At 41.5% G+C, this 13,421-nt stretch overlaps 2 protein-coding genes across 3 annotated transcripts in view; one reads left to right on the forward strand and one right to left on the reverse strand.

Annotated features, from left to right (window-relative positions):
- MRG15 (mortality factor 4-like) overlaps positions 1–13,421 on the reverse strand; it is a 74,838-nt gene that overhangs the window by 13,797 nt on the left and 47,620 nt on the right. For both annotated transcript variants that reach the window (XM_076207942.1, XM_076207941.1), the window contains exon 5: positions 12,532–12,725. In XM_076207942.1, coding sequence (XP_076064057.1) covers positions 12,532–12,725 — 194 coding nt within the window. The remainder of the gene's footprint in view (positions 1–12,531; positions 12,726–13,421) is intronic.
- Positions 1–13,421, forward strand: part of LOC143038570 (uncharacterized) — a 50,558-nt gene that overhangs the window by 3,072 nt on the left and 34,065 nt on the right. The gene's annotated exons all lie outside the window — the stretch shown is intronic.

The raw sequence follows: 13,421 nt of genomic DNA on the forward strand, positions 1-13,421 counted from the left end.
ACCACATGGCCCTTTCCCTTACAAGGGGGTGACCCACCAAGGTGTACACCACCCTTACCGCATCCAATACTTAATTTTCCTTTCAGTCTTAAGCTCCTTGTGGATGAAGCGACATCCACAAGGAGCTACGATAAAAAAGAGGAATTCTGCAAATACATACATACACCAAGGCTTTTTTCCCCTTACAAGGGAGGTAGCCAAAAAGAAAAAGGCATAAAATCATTCCTACCCATTCCATCCCTAAATACACTCCACACCCCTCCACCCTCCCTCTTATCTTAGCACCTCCTGGATGACGGGTCATCCCTGCACCTTGTCCACTGCCCTGGGTCAGAAACAGTGTCACAAGTCACAGCACATCCACAGCAAGGCCGCTTCATTAAATCGGCAACCCCCCCCCTCTCCGTCCCCCCATGTATAAAAGGAGAAGACGGGGAGATATCCCTTTGGACTGCGTCAGATTTTGTTTACACATACTCCCTCAACCCCCATCCCCCCACCCATTCCACCTCGTGCATCACAACATCATCCATATACAACCATATTCCATTCACCCCTGTCTTCTGTCCTCTCCTGTCCTTCCTCAACAGACATTCCCCTCTTCCCCAAAGCCCCCTTCACCCCATCCATCCATTTCATCCTAGGACGTCCACTCATGTTCACTCCCTCCACATCTGCTGCCTTCCATACCTCTTTTACTAGTCTTTCTTCATTCATTCTTTCCATGTGTCCAAACCATCCTAATACTCTTTCATCAACCCTATCTCCCAATTCCCTTTCCACCCCTGTTCTCCTCCTCACCTCCTCATTTCTCACTCTATCTAGCCTAGTAACCCCCATCATACTTCTCAGACACCTCATCTCAAACACATTCAAACTCCTTCTCTCTTCCTCTCTTATGTTCCATGTTTCTGCTCCATACAGTGCTGTTGGCACAATTACTCCTTCATACAGTCTCCTCTTAGCATCCATTCCCAAATGTCTATTCCTCATTGCACTTTTTAATCCACCAAGGCATTTACTTGCTTCTCTCAATCTACATTCTACCTCCACCTTCACTCCACCTTTTCCTGCCACATTTGCACCCAAGTATCTAAAACTATCCACTTCCTCCAGTCACTCTCCCTTTATGCTCACTTCAAGTCTGCTGCCATTTTCACCCCTTGTACATCTCATCACCTTACATTTACCCACATTTATCTTCAGTTTTCTTCTTTCACACACTCTCCCAAACTCTGTCACCAACTTCCTCAATCCCTCCTCCGATCCTGCCACAAGCGCAGTGTCATCCGCAAACAACAGCTGGCTCACCTCCCACTCTTCTCCATTTTCTTTAACCATCTCCAATCCCTGACCCACCACCCTTGCATTTACCTCTCGCACCACCCCATCCATGTACAAGTTGAACAGCCAGGGCGACATAACGCATCCTTGACGAAGTCCCACCTTTACCTCGAACCACTCACTCTCTCCATTTCTTATCCTGAAACATGCTCTACTACTCTCGTAAAAACTCTTGACAGCTCCTAGAAGCTTTCCTCCTATCCCGTATATCCACAAAACCTCCCACAGTGCCTTTCTGTCTACCCTGTCATAAGCCTTTTCCAGATCCATAAAAGCCCAAAAAGCATCCTTCCCCTTTCCTATAGTTTTCTCGCATATCTGTCTTACCAAAAAATCTGATCTACACAACCTCTACCCATCCTAAATCCACACTGTTCCTCACCAATTACTCCCTCTGTTCCTCTCCTAATCCTCTCAATCAAGATCCTTCCATAAGCCTTCCCAACTACACTTAACAAGCTAATCCCTCTGAAACTATTACACTCACACTTGTTCCCTTTTCCCTGTAAAGTGGAACTATACATGTACTCCTCCAGTCCTCCGGCACTCTACCCTCTCTCCAGTAAACATTAAATAACCTCACCAGCCAGTCCACCATCACTGTACCTCCTTTTTTAGACATTCTGCATGGCATCCATCTAGACCAGGTGCCTTACCTGCTTTCATCATCTTAACAACTGCCTTCATTTCATCCTTCCTTATTTCTCCTCCATTTTCCTCACTCATCACGGTCATTTTCTTAGCATTTCCCACTGCAACTATCTTCCCCTCCCTATCCTCCTTTGCATTAAGCAACTCCCTAAAATATTCTGCCCATCTTCTCCTTACTGCCTTCTCTTCCATTATCAACTCTCCATCTACACCTTTTACCTTTTCTTCTCTACTTGATTCGCCACCTCTTCCTCTCTTACTTTCTTTCCAAAACATCTTTTTATTACTTTCAAAATTTTCTGTCATACTCTTACCCCATTTCACATCTACTCTCCTCTTTGCCTCCTTTACCTTTTGCTTTACTTCTCTTTTCTTTTCTTTGTACCTCTCATATGACTCCCTCGTCCTATTTTGTAACCAATCTGTGAAAGCTCACTTCTCTTCTACAACCTTCTTTGTTTCCTTTTCCAAACATTCACTACCCCTCCTTCTGTTTCCTCCTGTCCTTCTTGTTCCACACAACATCTATGCACACTCTGTGATTCCCTCCTTGAACCATCCCCATTCCTCCTCCACTCCTAGCTCTACTCTATCCTTCACTCCCTCCCACTCCTCTCTCAGCTTCTTCTTGTACTCCTCCTTTTCCTTTTCATTTAAAGAGTTCACTCTGAGCACCTCCCTACCTTTTGTCCTTTTCCTCTTTCTCCATCTATCCTCCACTCTCAACTTACCTTCCACCAAAAAATGATCTGATATTCGCCCACACTCTTCCCTCAGCACATGTACATCCTTAACCCCTTCCATACGGTGCCGCCTACGTAGGCGGCATGAGGAGCAAGTGGATACGCGAGGCTGCCATATCGGCGTCTTGATTATATTTATTGTAGTTGCCCCTGCATAATGACATACTCTCTAAACTGTCTTCATCACATTTTCTATGGTTATCAAAATTCACGGGTGAAAGAGAGAACGATCGATATAAGCAGTGACTATTTTTTATGATGCGAGTATTATGACGAGACATTGTACGTCTGGCAGCTAATGCTGCCCGCGAGATTTTGGCCCGTAGTGAAGGGGTTAACTCTTCCTATTATATTCCTATCTACCACTACATAGTCCATTAATGCTCTATCTACCACCCTTCCATCCACCACCCTCTCCCATGTGTACTTATGCTTGACTTTCTTCCGAAGCACTGTATTTGCTATGATCAACTCTCTTTCTAGACACATTTTTCTCTTTCCAGACACTATTCTGCAAGTACAACTGATTTTCACAATATTTCTAGAGCATTTCACTAATATCTCTCCCACCAATAGCCATCACCTGCACAGTGAGGTAGTTAGGCATGGGAGAGGAAAACCCTCCCCAATTTTGCCCCATAACATCAATCCTCCCCCCCACACACACACACACTTTAACAATGAGATTATACTTTATCACACTGAAAGTGTGATGAGGTATAATCAGAAAGGGTCAATCAGGGAATTCTGGGATGATTTGGGCTTATGGAAGGAATGAGTGAAGATGAATTGGCAGAGGGAGTGTGTATGATGGGGGGGGGATTAGAGGTGAGTGGAGTGGACTTGGAATGGATAGGTGGGGTGAAGGGGGTCATGGGTACAAGAGGAATGTATATGCAATAGGGAGGGAAGCAGGCAAGATATATGTGCGAGTGAAGAGTTGTTGTGAATGAATGATAAATTGAAATAGCCCATAGAGATTTCTCCTTGTCTGTATGTATTCTTGAAAGGATGAAATAATGGTGTAAACCACCTTCAGCGATTAGGCTTTGCTGTGAATGTGCTGTGTCTTGCTGCATTGATTCTGACTTGAGCAGTGGGCTTGGGACAGTGACGACCCTTCATTCAAAAGAAGTTAAGACCAAATAAGTATTGGATGGGTGTGGGATGGGTGAGGTAGGTGTATGTGCGTGTGTGTGGATTTACCTAATTGTAGTATACAGGAAAGGAACAATGCACACTGGGCCCTCTCCTATTCTCTAATTTTCTAACATACCTAGACTCAAGTTCATGTACAGTTCCAACTTTATCTATATCCTTGATTTCCAATTATCATATCTAAATTTGAACTCGTGTATTGCTTGGGCTTGGACTATATCACGTAAGCTATTCCACTTATTTATGCATCTATATGGAAAAATGTATTTCTTCACCTTTAGACATGTGGTCTCTCTTAATTTAATTTACTCCCATGACCTATTCATGCATATGTGTGTGTGTATTTACCTAGTTGTATTTTACAGAAAAGGGGGTATGCTTGTGGTGTCCCATCTCTGTATCTCTCAGCATCTAAATTGTTCTTAAATTCGTGTATGGTTTTTGCACACACTATCATTTCATCCACTTTGTTCCGTACATCCACCACTTTTTAGGGAAAGCTGTTCTTTTTCAGGTCTTTTCTATGACTGTCCTTTTTCAGTTTCTTTCCATGTCCTCTTGTATTTCTCATATCTCATTTTAGTAAGCCTTCTCTATCAAGGACTTCAGTACTTCTCATGATTCTATAGATGTTCAAAGTCTCCTCTTTCTCTTCTTATTCCAGGGTCAGTAACTCTAGTTTTGAGTCTTCATATGACAGTTCTGAAAGTGTTGGGGCCATCTTTGTAGTTGCTCTTTGAATTCGTTCAATTTTCCTAATATTCTTTTTTATACTATGTGACCATAGTGTTGCTGCATACGTCTTGGTCTTATCAGTGTGACTACTATTTTCTTCATTTCTTCATCCAAGTAAGTAAATGCCACTTTTATTGCCCTCAGCAAGTTGTAGGGTTCTCCGACAATTTTGTTTATCTGTTTATCAGGGGACATGTCCTTTATGATGATTACTTCCACGTCTTTTTCAAATCCTACTTTCTCATCCTTTTCACCAATTTTATATTGCCCTGATATCCTGTTTTTACTTTTTCCAAATTCCATTATACTACATTTCTTGATATTGAAGTCCACTTCCCACTTCCAACTCCATTCCCAAATTTTGTTCAGATCTCTCTGCAGCAACTCAGTCTATTTCAGTGCTCATTTTTCTCAACAATTCAGCATTATCAGCTAAGAAGTTCATGTAACTGTCCAGACCCTCATCCATGTCGTTCACATAAATAGCAAACCTTATTGGAGCTGGTACCGATCCCTGTGGAACTCCACTAATCACCTCTTCCCAAGTAGAACCTTTATCTCTGAGCACTACTCTCATTTTTCTTCCATGCAAGAAATCCTCCATCCATTCCAGTAGTTTACCTTGTACCCCTTCTATGGTTTTTATTTTCCTAATTGTTATATATGTGGTACTTTATCAAAAGCTTTTTGTAGATCTTAGAAAGCATAATCAGCCCATCCGTCCCTTTTCTGTATTCTAATAGTCTTGAGTAAACGCAGATCGGATTTGTGGCACCTGATTTTCCCTGTCTGAATCCAAATTCTCTCAGGTTTAGTATGTTGTTCTCTTCCAGATGTTTTGTCCATCTGTTTTTGATAGCTTTTTCACAAATTTTGGCTATAGTACTTGTAAGGGAAATTGGTCTGTAATTTGTTGGGTCTTCCTTGTTACCTCCTTTATATATTGGTACAATGTTGGCCTTTTTCCAGTGTGTGTGTGTGTGTGTGGGTGCATCTGTATGCCTGTGCCTTGGATAGCTACTCTGCTTTTATGGAGTAAGGTACTTTTAGCATGTGAAGGAATTGTGAAAGATGAAAGACAGATGGTCGAAGTATTCAGAAGAAAATATCTTGAAACCAATTTGGCTTCAAAGAAAATCATGTGTTTGCAATTTGTTGAATTTTTACTCAAGAGTAATGACTGCCCTCCAAAAGATAGAGGGTTGGGTGGATTGTATTTACTTGTACCTAGAGAAAACTTTTGATAAATTACCTACCCAGAAATGTTTATAGAAGCTGGAAAATATATCAAGTTTTAAGAGGAATTTGCTGGAATGGGTGAAAGAATTTCTGAAGAACAGATCAATGAGGATAAGATGTCTGGATGGAGAGAAGTTACTAGTGGACTCCTGCAGGATCAGCACCAGTAATTTTTTTTATTAACAACATGATGGGCCATTTGACCAGTTATGGTAACTATTTCCTGATGATACAAATATAATGTGGATAGTAAGGAATATAGAGGATTGTATCTCAATACAAGATCTGGATAGGGCATATGAGTGGATCTATGAATGGAAAATGAACTTATATGTGAAGAAATGGAAGGAAATGGAAATGACAGTAATTAAAAATATGCTATCACTCCTTTATAGAATGGTTAATGATTTAATTACAAAAGCAGAAGTGAGACTTGGTAATAATGACTGGAAATTTTTTCACCAGAAACACACACAAATTTCTTTTTCTTTCCTTTTGTGTGTCTCTTCTCACACAGCATATATAAATCCATATTACATATACACAAACAGTATATGCATACATACATGACACATGGTACACATACACACACACACACACTATATATATACCAAGGGTTTTTTTCCCCCTTCCAAGGGAGGTTGCTAAGTCAAAAGGTATATACAGTCGACGCCACGGGTATTGGCGCGAAAAATGTGCGCCAATACCCATGACAAATTATTAACCCCTTCCATACGGTGCCGCACACGTAGGCGTCATGGACTTAGATCTCAGTGGCAGCAGCCAATGCCAGCCGCACGACGTGTCGTAATAATACTCGCATCATAAAATATAGTCACCGCTTATATCGATCGTTCTCTCTTTCACCCGCGAATTTTGAATACCACAGAGAATGGGATTCAGGGCACATTTTAGAGAATGTAAAAACACAGGGGCGACTACAATAAATATAACCAAGATGCCGATATGGCAGCCTCGCGAATACACTCGCTCCCCATGACGCCTACGTGTGCGGCACCGTATGGAAGGGGTTAAGGACCCCCATTATACACTTAAGAAAATCGACACTGGTATTGGCGCGAAAGCACATGGTAGAGTACGCGGAGCTTTAAGTCCTACATGCAGACAATAAAGATCTCAGTTGGCTATTGAATAACTCGGTTGCTTTTTGTGATTAGTCGTGACCGCATCAATTGCTTTTTTCCGCTCTGACGTGCTGTGTTTTTTGTGGGATTTTTGTAATAATACCACAAGGCACAGAGCTCACAAGGGAGAAAATTGCAGCAATAAGCTCACTTTATAAGGCAGGAAAGTCTAACAAGGATATATCAATCCAGACCAGAGTATCATTGCGCAGTGTCCAGAGATGGACAAAGAAATGCAAGACAGCGGGAGGTGATTATCCCCCACTCCAAGTCAAGAGGACTGGACCAGCTAAAAAGACATCAAAAAGGACTCTGAAGGTTATCCAAAGACAGGTGGAAGCTGAACCAAGGATAACAGCTAAAGAATTGAAAGAAAAAAATCCAAAACTCCTGCAAGATGCGTCTGTTAGGACAATACAACGCCGCCTCTTCTGACGAAGAAACAGAAACACAATCATGTGAAATTTTGTAAGAAATATCTGAATTGGGACAATGAAAAGTGGAAGAAGGTTTTGTGGATTGATGAGGCTACATTTAATGTTACTGGGAATCGAGGAGGTAAGGTTAGGCTCCGTCCGGGTGCGGATGCGTACCATCGCAAGTACACACAGGGGAGAGTCAAGCACCCTGATAGTGTCATGGTATGGGGTGCGTTTGGGTACTATGGTGTGGGCAAGTTAGTTATATTACCTAAAAACACAACAGTGAACAAGGAATCATATTTGGAACTGTTGTGTGACCATCTCGAGAATTGCTTTGATGCCTGTAAGAGTGAGGTGTTCATGCAGGATGCTGCCCCTGCACACAGAAACTAGTCAAAGAATGGCTTGAATTTGTAGGAGTGGATTACATAAACAATTGGCCTGGTAATAGTCCAGATTTCAATCCAATTGAAAATGTGTGGGCACTGATAAAACGAAGACTACGAGGACGTAACACAGCAACTGTGGAAAAGCTTGTGAAGGAGATTAAGGACATTTGGGACAACTTAGAACCCTCAATGCTCCAAAGACTGGCTGAATCTGTTCCTCGACGCCTTGAGAGCTGTCTGAAAAGGAAAGGACTACCCACAAAGTATTAGAGGCTGGTAGGTTCTACATATATGTTAGTATTGCACTTGATTTAGTGCTACAGATGAAAAAAAAAAGCATCGCACCAATACCTGTGGCGCCGACTGTACCCACTCCCATCCACCATCCTTTCCCTCCCTCTTATCTTAGCTCCTCATGGATGATGGATCATCCCTGTATCCTGCCCACTGTCCTAGATCAGAAACAAGGCCTCTTCACTTCATCAGTAACTTTCCCTCTGTTCCCTCCTGCAGAAAGAGATAAAACAGGGAGAAATCCCTTCAAGCTGCATCAAAATGTCATTCACACATAACCATTCCCTTGCATCACAGTATCATCTATACACAGCCATTTTCCACTCACCCTATCTCCTGCCTTTTCCCTTCTTTATTCAAAAGACATTCCCCTCTTGCTCAATGCCCTCTTCACCCTACCCATCTCATTTTCAGTCATCCCCTCAAGTTCACTCCATCTACCTCTGCCTTCCACACCATTTAATAACCTTTCTTCATTCATTCTTTCCATGTGTCCAAACCATCCCTATGTTCTTTCATCAGCCCTATCAGCCATCTTCTTTTCCACCACAGCACTCCTCCTCACCTCTGTTTCTCACTCTATCCAACTTTGTAACCCTTACCATACTTCTCGAATACATTCAAACTTTTCTCTGCCTCTCTAAATTTCCAAGTCTCTGCCCCATACAGTGTTGTTGGCACAACCTTCATACAACCTCCTCTTTGCATCCATGACATGACACACACCATACACAAACTCCTTTTCTCTCTCTTTCTCTCCTTCTCTCACATGACATGCATACACACAATACAGAAACAAGTTGGATAAGCCTGTGTTTGTAAGGTTTCAGCATTAACCACACATCTGGCAATATATGATCTTTGAGCTCTCATCCTGGAGGGTAATAGCTGTTCATCATGAGACCAACATGTTATCTAAGACCATGGTAAAAGGATCACTGAAGAAACTTATAATATACTGAAGAACATAATAGTACCATTGCTCTATATGAACAAAAACATTAAGATTATAAACCTGGTTTGCCTAAGATTGGAATATATTGTAGTGGTATGGTCAATCAAGTATAATAATATAAACAATATCAAGAAAACTTAAGACAGCACCAACTAAAACAGTTCCAAGTCTTGCTAATAAATCATATAAGGAGAGAGCAAGAATTATGGGGCTACCAACATTAGAAAACATTGGAATGGGTGGAGAGTGGCTGTCTACCTCCCTTGTGAGGGAAAGAAGCCATTTGATATAGATAGACCATTAGAGGAGAGAACTCTGTCTATTGGTTCATCTCCTACTCTAGCACTGAGATTTCCCAATACCACTTTATTGACATTCCTCCCAAAACTCTCGATGCATTTATTTAAATCTATCCAAAATGCCTCCCTTTCCTCTAATCTCACTACCAAGCACATGTGCACTTACAAAAACCCACATTTCCCTTCTCAGTTTCACCTTCATCCATATTAACTTTGAAATCTCCTTCCACTCATCACACATTTACCTATCTTTTCACTTACTAATATAGCCAACCCTTCTCTCCCTCACCTCTCTTCACTCCTGACACCCTCATAACTACACTCTCAAACTCAAATTTGCTCTTCCTTATCAACTTAGTTTCACTCAATGCCAACATATCCATCTTCTCACAAACATACTGCCTATCCCTTCCCTTTTACTCTCATCTGTACCACACCCAGGCACATTAAAAGACCCAAACTTTAGGGTTTTGGTTGGAAAACTCCTCCCAAACTCAGTGACTTTTTTCTTTCTCCCCTACCACAGGGTTCAGTAAAAAAGGGAGTGTACATTCAGAGAAGTGGTACAGGACAGTATTACAAGTGGAAGGGCAGCATAACAGAGGGACAGTTGCAATATAATAAAGTAGCATCATTTCTCTATAGAGATTTCTTCTATCACAGACAAAGTGATGTGTGGCTCTGGTCCATACGGGCACCCTATATAGACCCTACAGTATCAGTTGCATGCTACTGAGCAGATTTTAACCTCACAATACCTCAGACAGGGTATGGTTAGTGTCTAGCCTTTATGGATCTAGAAAAGGCTTATGACAGGGTAGACATGAGGGCACTGTGGCAAGTACTGCAGATATATGGGATAGGAGGAAAGCTGTTAAGGACAGTCAAGAGTTTTTACAATAGTAGAGCCCAAGTTAGAATTAGATATGGAAAGAGTAAGTGGTTTAAGGTAAAAGTAAGACTTCGCCAGGGATGTGTCATATCACCGTGGCTGTTCAATATGTACATGGTGTGGTGTGGGAAGTAAATGTAAGGGTAATGGATGGGATTGGAAATGGTTAAAGAAAATAGAGAAAAGTGAGAGGTAAGCCAGTTGTTGTTTGCTGATGACACTGTGCTAGTGGCAGGATCAGAGGGGTTTAAAGAAGTTAATGACATAGTTTGGGAAGGTGTGCGAGAGGAGAAAGTTGAAGATGTGGTAAAAGTAAGGTGATGAGAGGAGAGGATGGTAGCAATTTGAAAGTAAATATTAAAGAAGAGAGACTAGAAGAAGTGGATAGCTTTAGATATTTGGGTCACATGTGGTGGGAAAGGGAGTAGTGGAGGTGGAGGTGGAGGTAGAATGTAGATTGAAAGAAGCAAGTTAATGTCTTGAGAGATTAAAAAGTATAATGAGAAAAAGACATTTGGGAATGGATATTAAGAGGAGATTGTATGAAAGGGTGATTGTGCCGATAGCACTGTATGGTGCAGAAACATGGAACATAAGATAGGAATAGAGGAGTTTAAATGTGTTTGAGATAAAATGTCTGAGAAGTATGGTAGGGGTTACTAGGCTGGATAGAGTGAGAGGAGGTGAGGAGGAGAGTGAAGTGGAAAAGGATGAAAGAGTATTGGGATGGTCTGGACAAATGGAAAGAATGAGTGAAGAAAAATTGGTAAAAGAAGTGTGGAAGGCAGAGGTGGAAGAAGTGAACATGAGGGGGCATCCATGGATAAGATGGATGGATGGGATGAAAGGGGCATATTCCCTAACCCCTCTGCTTGGGGGTTAGGGAATATGTGTGAATAATATTTTGACACAGCCTGAAGGGATTTTCCCTGTCTTTTCTTTTTATGCATGAGTGAATGAAAAGGGGGGTCACCAATTAAATGAAGCAGCATAGCTGTGGATGTGCTGTGTTTTGCTGCATTGCTTCCAACCAAGGGGAGTGGATGAGGTGTAGGGATGGCCTGTCATGGAGGGACCCAAGAAAAGAGGGAGGTGGTGAATGGGAGTGGAGTATGTGGGGATAAAATGGGTGGGAGTGGATTTATGCCTTTGACTTTAACTACCTCCCTTGTGTATAGAGACATAAAACAGATCTTTAGCTAAAGCTTTCTTACATATTTGTATTAGCACAACAATTTTATCCACACAACCCTACCTTTCCTAAACCCACTGTGTCACCAATTAATCCATCTATTCTTCACCTAATCCTCTCAATCAAAACCCTCCCAAAAGCCTTCCCAATTACATTCAACAAACTGAACCCTCTGAAACTACTACTCACATTTGTCCCCTTTTCCCTTGTAAAGCAGAAATATACAGGCACTCCTCCAGTCCTCCAGCATTCTACCCTCCTTTAGATAGACATTAAACAACCTCACCAGCCAATCCACCATCAATGTACTTCCTTTTTTCACTCTGCATAACACCCATCTAACCTAGGTGCCTCACCTGCTCTCATCATTTTAATACCTGCTTTCACCTCATCTTTTCAAATTTCTCCCCCATTTTCCTCATCCATCACTGCCATAATCTTAGCACCTCCCACTGCAACCACCGTTCCCTCCCTAAAGTACTCTACCCATCTTCCTCTTACCACTGCCTTTTCCATTATCCTCTCTCCATCTGTACCTTTTACATCTGCTCTCCTTTTTGCCTCCTTTATCTTGTTTTACTTCTCTTTCCTTTGTACCTTTCACAAGTTTCTCTCATCCTATTTTGCAACCAATCCATGAATGCTTGTTTCTTCTCTTCTACAACTTTCTTTGCTTTATCATCCTACCACTCACTACCCTTCCTTCTATTACTTTCCATCCTCCTTGTTCCACACTCCATCTTTGCACACCTTGTTACTCCCTCCTTGGAATACCCCCATTCCTCCTTTATTCCTACCTCTACTCTATCCTTCACCTCCTCCCACTCTTCTTCTTTTCCTTCTCATTTAAGCAGCTTACTCTAAGCACCTACCATCCCTGCAATGAGTAAATACGAGGTATACATATGAGAAGTATGACCCTCTAAATTCAACTAGGTGGAGATACAACATATATATATATATAATATATATATATATATAATATATATATATATATATATATATATATATATATATATATATACACACACACACACACACATCAGTTCTAGGGTTCAGCACAGGCTACTCACTTGTTAGGAGTATTATTTTTGTTATTTGTCTTGGCATGAATGTAATCTGCTAAAATTGAATCCACTGTTACTCTTGCTGGTAAGTTAGGAAGCTTTCTCTGTCGGTTGATCAGGTCCCAGTCATCAACTAGCGCAGGCTTAAGTTCATCCGGCAATTTGACTCGCACTTCAACCCGCATTACAAACTGCTCTTCCTGTAAGGGACAGATTTGAGATGTAAGAATTGTCCTGATCTTTCCTGATGTGGAAATGTTTTCACTACTGATTTACTTAAAACAAGGAATGAGAAAGATATTGCAATGATTTAAATGACACCATATACATGTACCAAAGGCCATTTCCAAATTATAAAGGTGATAGAAACAAATAAAACCATTTAGCCACCCCTCTCCACACAAAGTGAAAGATATAAACAAGATCAAACGAACAGAGCAGTGACCAAATTGGCTCCCAGCCTTGCAGGTCAAATGTGGAGGTGGAATGCCCTGGACCTGCCATCACAGAGAGAGAAGTGAGAGGTGACTTGACAGTCATAAGAACATAAGAACATAAGAAATAAAGGAGATTGCAAAAGACCATAAGGCCTACACTAGGCAGCTCCGTATCCATCACCACCTGTCGTCCCCATCCATAAAGTTGTCTAATCGTTTTTTAAAACAACTGATAGTTTCAGCGCTTACTACGTGGTTACTAAGTTTATTCCATTCATCGACCACCCTATTTGTAAACCAATTCTTGCCTATTTCCTTCTTAAATCTAAATTTGTCCAGTTTATACCCATTACTGCGAGTCCTGCCCTGTTGTTTTATTATGATGACCTTGTTTGCATCACCCTTGTTATAGCCTTTGATCCACTTGAACACTTCTATTAGATCACCCCGCACTCTGCG

Source organism: Oratosquilla oratoria, chromosome 24 (assembly GCF_046742065.1).
Source record: "Oratosquilla oratoria isolate Oo_2021 chromosome 24, ASM4674206v1, whole genome shotgun sequence".
Classification (NCBI taxonomy): domain Eukaryota; kingdom Metazoa; phylum Arthropoda; class Malacostraca; order Stomatopoda; family Squillidae; genus Oratosquilla; species Oratosquilla oratoria.